Consider the following 14,195-nt stretch of genomic DNA (forward strand, 5'->3'; position numbering starts at 1 on the left):
CAAAAGCATCTTAGATACAACTGGATCCAAGCCTCTCACCTTAAAGAGTTTATCAATGGTTATACAAGGACTAAAACCAGAAAAATAAAATTTTCTGACTTCCTTATTTAAAATACTTCACAAACATACATATACTGCTTTTAACTTACATCTTGACTTAATGCCATGAAACTCCTCTGTAATTCTTTTGCAAACTCCAAGTTATTTGTGACTTCCTGATACTTAGATACGGCATCCTAAAATAAACACAGAACACAACTTTATTGGAAACACAAACACAAAATTAATTTTCTTGTTAAAAATAGTGAACATAAATACTTAAATAAAATGTAGCATCTTTACCAGCTGATCTTGGTTAAGCCTTTCACCTTTGTTCATTCGCTCCTGGTAATCATCAAGCTTGCCCTATATTAAAAAAAATAAATAAATTTTAATTCCATACTGGAAGTATATACCAGCTTAAAATTAACAAAACCCACATAATCCTCTAAATTTGTCTCAAATTTGCCCTAAATATACTCCAGTATGAGTTAGTACATAAAATAACTTAAATAGTGAGCTAAAAAAATAATTTAAATGCTCCAGCAACTGCTAAATGATACCAAATATTATAAGCCAGTGAATGATACATTGTTTATTCTTTAGGTTTCTTTAAAAAAAAAGGCACGCATCAGATGACTCAGGCACATGGTTCCTCCTCCCCACATGGGTGAGAGCCACCATGTGATTAGGGTCCTGCTTATCCCCAAGTGAGTCTATCAGACATTTTGTAATGAGTTAAAAATGTATGTCACTCCTTCCCCCTCCCATCCCAAAGAGTTCACATGATATAAATATTAAGTGATATAAATATTGTGTTTTCCTGAATAAACCTATGTGCATATTGTCTTTGATGTGCCTCATCCATTTCTCTTGAACGACATGAGATACTTCAGGCTATTCCCTGTGGGGAGTACACTGTCAACAGCATTCCTTTGTTATTTTCTCAAAAATGGAATTAAATGCACAAGTGGGGACAGAAAATTAACTTCTGGTCATCCTTTTTTTGCTAAGATGAAAACCCTGGAGGTGTCCCAGGCTACTACTTTAGATAAGACCCCAGAGAAAACATATTCAGGTAATGCAACACAGGCAAGAATTCAGTTACTATTTTATGAGTCAAAGGAGAGGGACTAAGAAGAAATCTAAATTAAGGGAGGAAATGTTATAAATAATCATAATAAATGATAAAAATATGTAGTTCCTGACCTTTAGTAATAAAATTAACCAAGAGACAAAATACAAAGGAAGATTCTGATAAAATGCATTCAGAGACACAGACACAAGTTTAAAAACAGTGTTAATAAGTTGTTTTATGGCAAATGATTGGAAACATTAGCCAACTTGCATAGCAATTCTACCACAAATTAAAAAGCCTATCACAATTCTTTATACTAGAGATAAAGAAAACCAAGATAATCGTCAAAACATTAAAGGCTGATTAAAGTATACAATTTTACTCTTCTGTGAACTATTTCACACAATTAATAAGCCACCAGCTAAATAGGTATAAAATTCATCTACTGGTTGAAAAATCAGGTTTTTTACAATGATCTGGGCAAGGCCTAGCCCCAAGTACAAAAGATATACATAACTACTTAAGAACACTCTAAAGCAATTTAAATAAAAATTACTTAAGTAAAATTATTTTAACCCTGCCCCTCCTTAATTTAGATTTCTACTTATTCCCTCACCTATGGCCCCTGAACTGTCTTTCTTCATCTACTTTTTTGAAAGGGGAGGCTAATTTTCTTTTAAGAAATAAAAAAAAAAAACAGGTTAAGGTTTGCTTTTAATTACAACTTAGAATGTAACAGTACTACAGTCAGAATTCCTCTATTTTAAAATATATGGATAACAGAAAACATGACAATTAAGAGGAGTACCTGAAATTTAGTGCTAGTACAGTTAAAATTCTGAATACGAGGCAAAAGGAAAACTGCTATTATACCTGGCATTTATTATCTCCCCTTTAATTGTACTGTACATTTTTCATGAAAATTGCTGACAAGTCTAGAAATACACACTAAGTGTACGCTACATCCCACATAAGGTAGAGTTTTATATACCTAGCTTATTTATCATTTAATGTCTTGAGAACTTAAAGCATACACACCAATCAAAATGTATGTCAAATCAAATTCCTAAAAATAAAAGGCTTATATACATATAAAAATATGAAAAGATTTTTTAATGTTAAGAATTATACTTGAATGGTAGAATTATAGGTGGAACTTTCCTCCTTTTCCTTTACTATGTACACTTAAGATATTCTGCAATGGACATATATATAGTTTGTATAATAAAAATGTTAATTTCATGCTACATAAAAGATGTTAACGTGGACACATTTCAGGATAGTGTCAGGACTTTCACCTACAAAAATCCTTAAATATGAATCTATACCAACCTACAGTGGCCAAGCTATTCCGTGACAGAAAAGCTCCAATTACCTACACAATAACGAATTTAGTATTTGTCCAACCGCGAGGTCTATGGCAGATTACATTTCCCAACCTACCATATCTGCTGTCCCAAATACGTTTTTACAGTGTGACTTTGGCACTTCCCCTGTCATTGTATTGAATGGACATCAACCAACAGACTGCAGTAAAAATGATTCTGTATGACTTCGAAGACTGAGTCATGAAAACACTGTATCTCTGCCCTGTTGGCTGGTCACTAAAAACACTATTGTTTTTAGAGACCAAACCCTCATACAAGCAGTTCCATAATCCTGAGGTTGCCATGCTCAAAGGAAGCCAAGCCATGAAGAGAGGTCTTGGATAAGAATTGGTCAGCAGTGCTAGAGTTAAGAGTCATCCCAGCCCAGCATCATGGAGCAAAGACACAAACCCACCGTGTGCCTTGTCTAATACCTGACAGGCAGAATCCATATTCATGATAAAATGATGCAGTCTAAGTTTTGAAGCAATATGTCACACAGCAATAACTGGGAACAAGGTTAAAAAGGCAATGAAAAGGAAAAGCAGTTACGACGTGAAACTCAGCTTCAGTATCAATCTTCACAGAATACCATCAACACAAAGTATGTAAAATGAACTCTATGCCGCCAAAATAAAGATCTATGATTTTATTAAAGTTCATACATTAATTTACTGTGATTTTACATTACTATAACATGTTTCTGCTTTGTCATGATAATTGAAGAGGCATGATTTTTCAATGTAGAAGAACTGCTACAAACACAAGAAATGAGTTTACTATGAAGGGGAAAATGTGTTAAAAAGTCATGATATAACTGAGAATCTCAAGGATCTTTAACAAGGGTCTTCAAAAAGCATATCAGTTCCTTATTCCTGGTAAGTTGAATTGATGCATTCAATCAAAAACTCCAGTTAATCAAATAAATGGAAATTAGGTCCTATGTGAAATATTTTTCTAACCATAATAAAACGAAAGTTTCATCATAGCTTTCTTTATGTGTGTTACTCTGTAGCTGTTACCACTACCCTAACGTTATAAATACCCTATCCCCTGTCCTTCCCCAAGCATCAGGAAAGCACGATCCTGGATCTGGTCAAAGTTCCTAATAAATAACTCTCATTTGAGAAAACAGCAACACTTACTAATATATTCACTACAGAGTGACTTTTTTTTTAAACTATTCTACATTAAAGGGCACTAGTTTGTTTTGTTCTGTTTTTGTCAGTATACTACAGGATCTTCTTGGCTGCTTAGGGGTGCAGGACTTTATCACCATGGAATTCAAACTGAAAGCACCTCTGCTCACTGTTACATATAATTAGATCCCTACAGAGTAGAGACCCTATGCTGACAGAGGTCAATGATTCTCAAAGTGTGATCCCCAAACCAGCAACATAAGCCATCACCTAGGAACTTACATGTAAACCTCCCAGGCAGGAATCAGAAACTGGTGTGGGACCCAGGAATCTGCTCCATCAAGCCCCTGGGTGATTCTGATGGTGCTTAAGTTTGAGAAACATCCAAGTCAAATACATTGTAATTCTCTTGAAACAGTGAGTCCAGTAGAATGTAGAAATAAATTATTCTGAACCAAACATACAACACAAATTGTGACCCTAGGAACCTTTATATATCAGCCTCCATTTGGAAATAGGTTGCCTAACAGCTCAACTTTAAACACCACAGAAAACTTGTTGAGTGGTGGTTTTCTAGACCATGTTATAATCTATTTAACCTCTTAACTGCTTGCATAAGATCCATTTATGATCTGAACACTAAAGGATTACCATCTTCCATTCATAAGTAATACTTCTCTATTAAATCTTGCTTCATGAGCCAAAGTTCCAGAAGTTTAGAGTACATTATGATTAAACTCAAGTGACAAATGCCAAGTTTTGCATAGAAACAGAGAGCCTCTCTACAATCAGTTGGTCTAACTTTCTATTTTTCAAAATAAGGGCAGCATGCAATCCCAGCTCACTCCTAAATAGCTGTAAGAGATAAAGAAAAGGATGTGATATCTGCACTGGTCCCAATACTATAGCTTGCCAAATCTTTGAAAGAGTAGACTACTCAGAGACAAATGACACCATCGTTAACAGACTCATTCCTATTGTCACATCCTACTCAAATGGCTCAAATTAAGTCCAAGTAGAAAATTGTCAATTTGGGGTTAAAATTTACAGTATAAACTGAATCAACATAAACTGTAAATAAGGACTTGTCGCATTGGCTGAACCAACTTATTAACTCCAACAAAAACAGAGGGGCAAAGAGTAAAGTGCTCCAAACAAACACAGCTTTTTCTCTTCCTTAAGCTAGCGCATAGTTACCTGACACATACTAAGTAGTGTTAGGCAAATTGGTCATTCACATAAAATATATATGGCATTTTTTAATGGAGAATGGGGCTGTTTTCCTACCCATAAAAAGATAACTTCATCAGAAAGCCCACCATAATATTGATAACAAAAACCTGCCCTCTTAGATTCTATCTTGAAATTAAGTTTAGGGTTTCTTTTTCAACTACCAAGTGTCCAGAGTGTATTAAAAATTCATTTACAGCATTTTAAGTGAGCAAAATAAAACTCAGGTCATTACCCAGATTACCCAGAGACTCTGAAAGGAAACCATTCAACAGAAGTGTTACTATCCCAAGTAAATGTCAAAACACTACATAGTGGTGTGGTACTAAGAAATAATTAGCCCAGCAAGCGCTGCCCAGTCCCACTCTATCTGGTTTCTTTGCTACTTACAGTAGTTGACACTAGGAGACAGACGCTAAAATTTAAAGCACTGGTGGCTAACCCTATCAGGGTTGCAACATTATCAATCACATTTCACCTAATTGGAAACTGAGAGACAGAGCAATTTAAACAACTTGCCTCAGGTCATAAATCCCAGAAAAGTCATTTGTGCTGCAACATGTACCCCTTAGTAAAGCAGCTCTGGATTCCAGCCAGTGCTACCTTTCATTTGGGCACCACTGTTGCTGTTTTCTGCCTCTCCCTTCTCCAGAGGACAATGATTTTGCTGAATCACAGTACACCTAAATCTTCCACTCTTCCCAAAGATTTTTTTCCATCATTACCAATGTTATTTTATTTTGAAATGTTTTTTTAAAAATTCGGTACATTGCCATGAGGGTGCCGAAGATAAACATCCTAAACAGCTGTCCTCCTCCTAGGCATTCCTTTCTTCCTATTATATCAAACAAATTCCTTAAATGAAAAATTAAACACTTTTTTAAATATATAAATAAAAAGAAATAGCAAAAAGGTAAGAGACTTAAAAAGAACAACAAAAATTCTTCAACTAGACAACTTTCCACAGCTCATAAAAACAAAGATTAGGAGGAGACAACATCTGAAAATTTGGCTATTCAAGAAACTAAGTAAATCTTATTCTCAATTACGGAGATCTCCAAAGTGAAACAGAACACATACTTAAAAATGAAGCGTAAAATAACAAAAGTAGTAAGAGCTTTAAATTTTGTCTTTAGTGAAGTGAATCACTTCTACAGTACTAAAAGAACAATGCAGAAAGAAAATACAAAACACAAAAGATAAAGATTTCTTTTCCTCTCAATTTTCCATAATGTTCAGTGGCCTTTCTAAATACTGTTTCAAGTTCCCACTTCTAACATTCCCTGTTTTTCACCTGGAAACATTAGTTCTGACCTTGCCCACATAGTGGCAGGCAGCTGACCCTGCCTCCTGTTTACCCTCCACCAATTCAACTAAGAATTAGCTGCTAGTAAAATTCATAAAAGTCAGAAAAGATAATAAGAAACAAACATATCCTCAGTTTTTAAAAGGACAGTAGATGGCATTTAGTACAACCCAAAGATGATCCTTAACAGCTATCTTCAAATGCTGGAAGCCTTCTCATGTAGCAGAAGTCTGAGCTGTTCCAGGAAACAAAGTATATATTAAAGATTGGTGGTGTAACACAGACATAAAGAACTTGGCCAAAAATGAAATTTGCATTGAGAAATGAGCATTCTACCAAGTCCTAGAGGACTGAGTAATGCAGAAGCTGAATGAGCACCTACCTATTCAGAATGCAGGATTTTTGAACCCTAAGAACAGTAAAAGGATGCTAAATCGGATGTTATCTAAGGTCCCACTGTTAAGATAATTTTTCAAGCAGATAAGTAACCAAGAGTTTAATCTGACAAGACTTTTGCCTAAATGAAAAGGAAAAACAAGATAAAAGATAATTCTGTAAAAACCCTTATTATTCCTTGTCCATGAATTATGCAATGAAGTCTAAATGAACGGAAGCAGTTAACCCTAGCAGGAAAATGAAAAGTTTAATACTAAAGAGTTCTAGCATCACTTACTTTGAATTATATTCTTAAAAGGTTTAAAGCTTGTGCATTTGAAAAACAAATGATCATTTATAATCTTAATGGGTGTCTTTTGAATTATTAGTTGCTTTAACCAAGGTACTCATTAGAGTCAGTACAAAGAAATGGTATTTATACGCTCTGTTGGGAGTTCAAGGCAAAAAGGTGTCAATTGGAATTCATTTAAAATGGAAACCAAAAGGCTTTTTTCCCCCAGTGAATAAAGTATATTTTAGTTATTTGTTTGGATAACAGCAGTAAGTGGAATGTAATAAAATTTCTAATAATTTACAATTGTGCAAATACCAAGAATCGTCAATGTCCTTCTTCCTAAGATTGTTCATAAATCTTGTTTACATTACCTAGATTTTAAAATAAGTGTGTTCTACTTGCCTACTCATTAACTCTGTAAGGAAGGAAGGAAGGAAGGAAGGAAAGAAGGGAAGGAGGGAGGGAGGAAAAAGGGAGGGAGGGAAAGAACAAAGGGGAAGAGAACCAAAATCCTTCAGGAAAAATTCCATTTTAATGAAAAAACACAAGTAAATAGCTCTATACAAAAAAGCATTTTCCCCTCACTGATTAATACATTTTAATAGGGTTTTATGGGCCAGGATACAAATTTCTATGCAATGATTTAGTCAAACTAGCAAATAGTTATTTAACATATACCATGTGGAAGACACAGTATGTTATTAAAATAGCCTCTGCCTTGTAGAAGCTTAATACCTATTTTGAAGAACACATCAGGTAGCAACATAAGGCCCTATAAAAATGCCAAAGTAGTATACAGACAATAGGTAGTACAGGAAGTTAAAAGAAACAGACTACTTTAGCTGAGCATGGTCAAGAAGCACACTTTCCTGTTTTCTCAGGGAAATATGAAATTCTGAACTCTGCCCAGTAAAGTCTCTTTCATCTATGTTTTCACACTCATTCTATCCAACAAAAGCACTGGTATAGCTAGTGAAAAAAAATAAATATGCAGAAGCCAAACAGTTTACACTCCAACTTTGGCTAAATTTCTCTTCGGCTACTCCTCACATTCTTCTCTACAACACACATACTATTCATTTCCCTCAGAAAAAGGGTCCAATTACTAAAAATTACCCAGAAGTTTGGAATACAAGAATTAAGATAGAAAGGTTGACACACCTCCCACTCCTTTCTACTGGTTACGCTTTTCCCAAATTTTCTGGTCAACAACATACCAAGTTTGAGTAGAGACTGGCAAATGTGCATTTGGAGCTTACCTATGTATAGAGAGAAACCTCAGAGTCTGAACTTTAAAATTCGTTTCATTACAACATGATGTCCCAACAACATGGGACATTACCTGTACTGCTAGTCTGAGGACCCCATTATCTGGACAGCCTACAAACGCAAATTTCACAAGACATTAATAAAGGTCTAACTGAAGAAACAAGAAGCTACTTCTTTTCCTTTCGACTTTTTAAAACAGAAGTACTCTAAAATTAAAGAATGTGAAGTAAAAGGATTCACTTGGTTCTACAGGATCAGCTTAAACATGAAAAATTACACTTACATTGCAGGGCATTACAAATTCTAATTACCCCCATAAAACATTACAAGAGACCCTGGGATTCACCCATTCCAAGTCAAGTCATTTCACGTGAGCATCTAAATTTCCTCTTCTGTAAAATGAATTAAATTGTAAGGTGGCTCTGAGGTCTTAAAAAGTCTTAGGCTCTCTTAACAGTATGGTTATGAAATTAAGGCCATGTTGTTTTAGTTTCACCTTTGCAAGTACTTATTTTTTAAAAGATAAAACTGTACCAGACTAATCTTTATCTAATTCTAAATGTAAACTAACAAATTACTTAAAGGTATGCTTGTTGTATGCTTAAACTCTAAGTTACACAAAATTTATTCCTATACCAACTTTTGCCACATGGAAAGTAGCCTAGCAGGGGTGTCCAACCTTTTGGTGTCTCTGGACCACACTGGAAGAAGAGGCATCGTCTTGGGCTACACATGGAAACACACTGCGACATGTAATCACAAAAAAAAAAATCTCACAATGTTTTAAGTAAGTTTCCGATTTTGTGTTGAGATGCATTCACAGCCACCCAGGGCCTCATGTGGAGCCAGCTGAATAGCTGCTAGTTGAACACCCCCTAGAAAATAACGTGGCCACGTTAAAACAACCCATTCTCATTGTAATACTTAGGATTCTACCCTCATCCCAAAAAAGGTATCCCATTATCATGTAAGGGACTTCACATTCTCTTCCTCTTTAAATTGAAATTTAAATACTTCCCTATAGGCAAGTGCATGCGCATGCACACAGGCATGCACACAGTAGCACATGCACACACCCAGGCAGGCAGAGAGAAACAAATTAAGCATTGTGAATGCTTTTTTATCTGTGACAAGATGAATGCAAAACAAAGTAATCCTGCCCTCTGCATTGCAGAGAATAGTTCATGCAATCAATGGAGAGCTAACACATCAGAGACTGTCAAGAAAAACTTAAGATGTTTTTATTTCAAATACTTAACAAAAAAATTCTGTACAATAGCTGCACTGAAAATTCTAAGTTAAGGTACACTACAATGCTCTGGAAAGAAATGTTATCCTCTCTAACAACAAAAACACTCTTTTTCTGAATAATATTTACTGCAAGATATAAAGATCAAGAAGACTTTAGGGAGTAGCATGAAAAACAGTACACGCTGACTAACACTACTGGTCACCTACTAGTTACAAAGGGGTCAGGCTGTCTTGCAAGAGAACACTGGTTAACTTTTTCACCTACCAGTCACTGATGTCTAAATCTATTATACTTACAAAGTATGTAACAATTGTAAATGTCATCTATTAAAACACCTTTTATTCTACATAAGATCTGATTACATCTTACCATATAAATGAGCTCTCTTCAGTTTAAATTAAGACTTGATTTCAAAACATCTTACATAGCCTAGGGCCCAGTTTTATACCAACAAACTGATGAAAACTAGGCAATCACTCAACTCATTATTTATACTTTAATCACTCAGATTTTTAAATGGAATTTTACACTAGATTTTTATTATAGCTGCATTTCCTCTCTCTGCTAAACACCAATGTAGTCTTTATAAGCTCAAATTTTGAAAACTACCAGGCCATTTAGTTGCATTACATAATAGGATCCTATTTCATCAATATTAAGCATGCATTCTTATTAAACAGATGCTTAGTTTCCCTCTAATGACTGGATTTACTAGAAAATTAACAAATAACTTTCTTTTTTAAATAAAGTGAAATAAAATCATTGCAACTCTATGCCATAATGTGATACTGCCTATCTAGTATTAATTTTTGTCAGGATACTTCATTTTAGAACACATGAATAAAAGGCATTTTATCAGAAAACTGAAATACAGCTCAAATATAACTTGCTAAGTAGACTGAAGTAAAAAGAAATCCAGTTATACACAGCATCTTTATCCTGTAAGTTTCTAAAAAGGTACAAAACCACTTTGTAAAGTAAATCCTATTTTAGGTATATTAGAAATGCTCACTCACTATTGAGAAATGAAATCAGCCCTGGCCGGTGTGGCTCAGTTGGTTGGAGCGTTGTCCCGTAACTGAAAGGTTGCGGGTTCGATTCCCGGTCAGGGCACATACCTAGGTTGTGGGTTCGATCCCGGGTCCGGATGCGTTAAGGGAGGCAACCAATCGATGCTTCTCTCTCGCATCGATGTTTCTCTCTCCCCCTTCCTCTCTCTCTCTAAAAAGCAATGAAAAAAAAAATGTCCTCGGTTGATTTAAAAAAAAAAAAAAAGAAAAATGAATCAATTAAGTCCTTTCATACAACAAATCATCTAGATATCAAGGGGAAAAAAGCCTTGAGTTTCTCAAAAAGTAAACTTCCAGTTTTAACAGTAATTAAGTCACATCAGTACTTTCAACTTAACCATTTAAGTAGATAATATTTAGTAATACAAACCTATGCAGGAGTGACCTGCCATGGTTCAGGCACTCTTAAAGCTTATAAACTAGATTTCTATTTTTTTCTTGTACACTTGAACACTAGTCTTTAACAGTCATCTCAAAACTAAGCTGGCTGCTCATCTGCACCTAACTTTACATTAACACCTTCAAAGAATTATTTTTTCAGTCATTAAAATATAAATGCCTACACTTAAATTATTACTTCATTACTATTCATCTTCTGATTCCTATCCTAAAAGAACAGAGATTTCCTAGGAATTCTGAAAACACTCATGCATCTACCAAATTGACAGAATTGTTTATTGTTTTAAAGTTTTAAAAAAAAATACCTAAGTCTCAATTTCAAAGAGTAACAAAAACTAAATCAGCAGACTCGGAAGACTTTTAATGGCCTTGGCCATGCTTATTCTATTACATATTTTAATATAGCTGCTTTATAATTACTTTTGTTGCCTTGTTGACATTGACAAATCAATTATTTCAATCATTTATAATAAACCATGCTTGTTGATTAAAATAATGGATCAGAAAAAAGGTAGCAATCCACAATTAGAGGGCATCTCTCAATTTCAAAGAAATTCAAGTAAAATTCCCAATACAGAAAATGAGATAGGGAAGTATAAAATCTAAAATATTTGCTTTAAAACTCAGAAAAGTAAAATGAATGATTAAATGAACCTTTAAAATAATTAAAACCTAAATATCACCAGTTTTCTTCAAGTTATTTCCCACAGCCCAAATTTTGGCCAAAAAATTACTACCTCAACATCTTAGTAACACTGTTAGGTGGCTAGCTAAACAAACATTTTTAAATGACTCCTCAAAATTCAACATGTTATAAACGTTTGACTAGTTATCGAATGAAAGTTAATTATTTTTTCTTTTTAAGGTAAAAGACGAAAGTTCGCATAATAGTCACTGACGTAATCATCCCATTTTCTGTACTACTCATTTGTTTCTCCCTTACCACCTCCAATCTTACAAATATTTAAACACTCTGCCTAGACCTTTCCTCTACATATACACACACACGTCCCCCTAAAACAGTTGATACACTGCCCTAGGCTGAAAGCATAAAACAAAAGCCCGACTTGAAGATAAACCTCACGGTGTGACCTAGGGTGGCTAAACAGTGAATCCAAAATATTGTGGGTGTGCCTCGATTTTTTTTTTGGAGGGGGCTAGGAAGGCCAGTCAGGGCGGGTGCCTGGTCTCTGCCCTCCCCCTCTGCTTTCGCTTTGTGCTCACAATGCAGCTCCTGTAAAGCGCTTCCCTCTCCCCGCAGCCGCCGCCATGTTAGTCGCTCTCTCCATGTGCCCAGAGACCTAACGCTCCCCTCGGTGTAACCCACACACTCCCAACAAATCTCAATCGATACGGTCTCCCTCCCGTCCTTCTTTAGGGTCCCCGAGCGACAAAGAGCCGCAGCAGAAAATCTTCTCGGGAATGAGTTGAGCGTGAGGCTCGGGGGCACCTAGACAATTGAAACAAAGAAGGAAACGTCGGAAGCCCATCCGATGGGGGCGGGGGTAGCAAATCGAAGACCCACTCAAAAGGAGCTTGATAGGAAAGCAATTCTAGTTTAAGGGCCTAAATACACTTCTCTCCCAAGGGAGAAGAGGGGACACTGAACAGGTCTCAAGTACACAGTAACGGAGCGGACAAACCCCACGGCTAGAGGACGCAGGCCGCCCCAACTCCACGAGGCAGTCGGTTGAACCCTCAGTCCGCACACTGGGATCTTTTTTCTCCCCGATGGCCCTACTCAAAGAATTCGGACCTCGGTAACGGTGAAAAGGGCATCATACAGTTAAATCTGGCGACAGGACAGGTCCCCACCCTTACACGCCCCACTCCCAAAGGCTCAAAGGCCTGGCCCACAGCAGGGGTACAGTAATCAAGAGTCCTGAAGGCAGCGCTGCGTACGGGTCAGGTGACAAGCACCTCCCCTAGCAGCCCGTTTTCTGAGCACGAAGCTCCCGTTTACTGAGGACAACGGCCGTGGGGGGCGGGGGATTGAGGGGAAATGCCGGAGATGAACAGTGAAGGATACGGCAGAGTCGGAGCACCAAACCCTCCCTTCCCCGCCAATTCCTGGCACCTTTTTCTTCTCCAGGTTCCGAAGTTTCTTGTCGATCACACCGAGAATCTGTTTCATGGCCTCAGTCTGGACAGCGCCGGTGCCGGTTGCGGGGTGCTGAGAAGCCGGTGCAGCGGCCCCAGCCCCCGCCTCACTCCCGGAGGAACCCGACGGGGGTGGCGGTCCAGACGACTTGCTGCCGCTTCCGCTGTGGCTGGTGGCCGAGGGCATCTTTAGACCGTAAAGGGAAAGAAGAAAAAGCGGGAGGAAGGACAGGAGCGGCGAGTCAGGCGACGGACGGGGCGAGACGCGGGACAAAACGCGGAGCGGGCAGGAGCCTGCGCGAGCGGGTGGGGGTGGGGACGAGGCCGCGCGCACCGCGAGGGCAGGAAGGGACGGCCGGCGCGCGCACGACCCGCCAGCGGGGCGCCCGGGTCGGTCTCGCACCGCCCCCCGCCCCGCCCCTCCCCCGCGCGGGCCGCCGGCTCGGCCTACCCGCCCGGGGGCACCGAGGCTCAGGCTGGGGGCGGGGCCTTGCAGCGCCGGCCAACTGCCAGTGCAACGGTCTCCACGGGGAGGGCCTGCCGGCACCGTCGCCTTCCGAGGAAGGGAGGGAAGAGAGAGGTCGGGGCTAGGAGGCCGAGGAGGGTGGAGAAGGGCACTGGAAATGACTGGGGGAGAGAAGGTGGAGGGGGCGGGAGACTTGAGGATCAAGCTTCTTGCGAAGGTCCAGCCGATCCGGAGGTTTAGGACACTCGGGGCAGCAGCCCTCTTCCCAATCAGCGCCTCGGTCCGGGATGGCGCTCACCGTGCGCGCGCGCAGGCCGCTGGAGATCCCGAGTGGGCGGCTGAAAGGGCAAGGGTGGCGGTGCGTTCCGGGCAGTGTCGCACGCTCCGTGGGCGCAGGCCGCTTCGCCCTGTCCCCGCTGCACCGAGAGCCGCTGCTAGTGAGGCGGAGAGCCGGGAGCAGAAGGGACTTAGCCAGCCAGCCCTCTGGGACCGAGGGGGCGGGGAAAGCAGCGGACGGGGGCCTTCGCTGCCGCTCGGGCTGCCCAGCGCGAACGCCTGTTGGGAAACCCAACCCCCTCGGACTCCTATCAGCCCTGCCCAAGTCCCCGTTCTCGGGGGCGGTCGCTCCGCGCAGGTTGGGGCGGTCCCGTGGAGGCTGCAGGAGCGGTTCCTTGAGTTTTGAACTAAATCGCAGCTAGGGTCCTTCAGGCGAAATCGCTTGACGTCCAAACGGGGACAATAGGTGTCAGGCAGCTGGATCTGAAGCTGGCTACTGCCGTGTGTAGAGCTCTTATTTGGTGGGGGTGGGGT

At 39.3% G+C, this 14,195-nt stretch overlaps 1 protein-coding gene across 2 annotated transcripts in view; it reads right to left on the reverse strand.

The window, feature by feature from the left end:
- CAPRIN1 (cell cycle associated protein 1) overlaps positions 1-13,876 on the reverse strand; it is a 33,909-nt gene extending 20,033 nt beyond the window's left edge. Inside the window, exons 1-4 of one of the 2 annotated variants that reach the window (XM_054585930.1) lie at positions 13,684-13,876; positions 12,897-13,106; positions 343-405; positions 150-236 (exon numbers count right to left, since the gene is read on the reverse strand). In XM_054585930.1, coding sequence (XP_054441905.1) covers positions 150-236; positions 343-405; positions 12,897-13,106 — 360 coding nt within the window. In that variant the 5' untranslated portion in view covers positions 13,684-13,876. Of the gene's footprint in view, positions 1-149; positions 237-342; positions 406-10,468; positions 10,705-12,896; positions 13,107-13,683 lie in introns of those variants that run through there. The other variant, XM_054585931.1, reaches the window with a different exon arrangement.
- Positions 13,877-14,195: the final 319 nt, after the last annotated feature.

This window comes from Pteronotus mesoamericanus, unplaced genomic scaffold (assembly GCF_021234165.1).
Source record: "Pteronotus mesoamericanus isolate MK-2021 breed Mesoamerican mustached bat unplaced genomic scaffold, CSHL_Meso_final contig_90, whole genome shotgun sequence".
Lineage (NCBI taxonomy): Eukaryota > Metazoa > Chordata > Mammalia > Chiroptera > Mormoopidae > Pteronotus > Pteronotus mesoamericanus.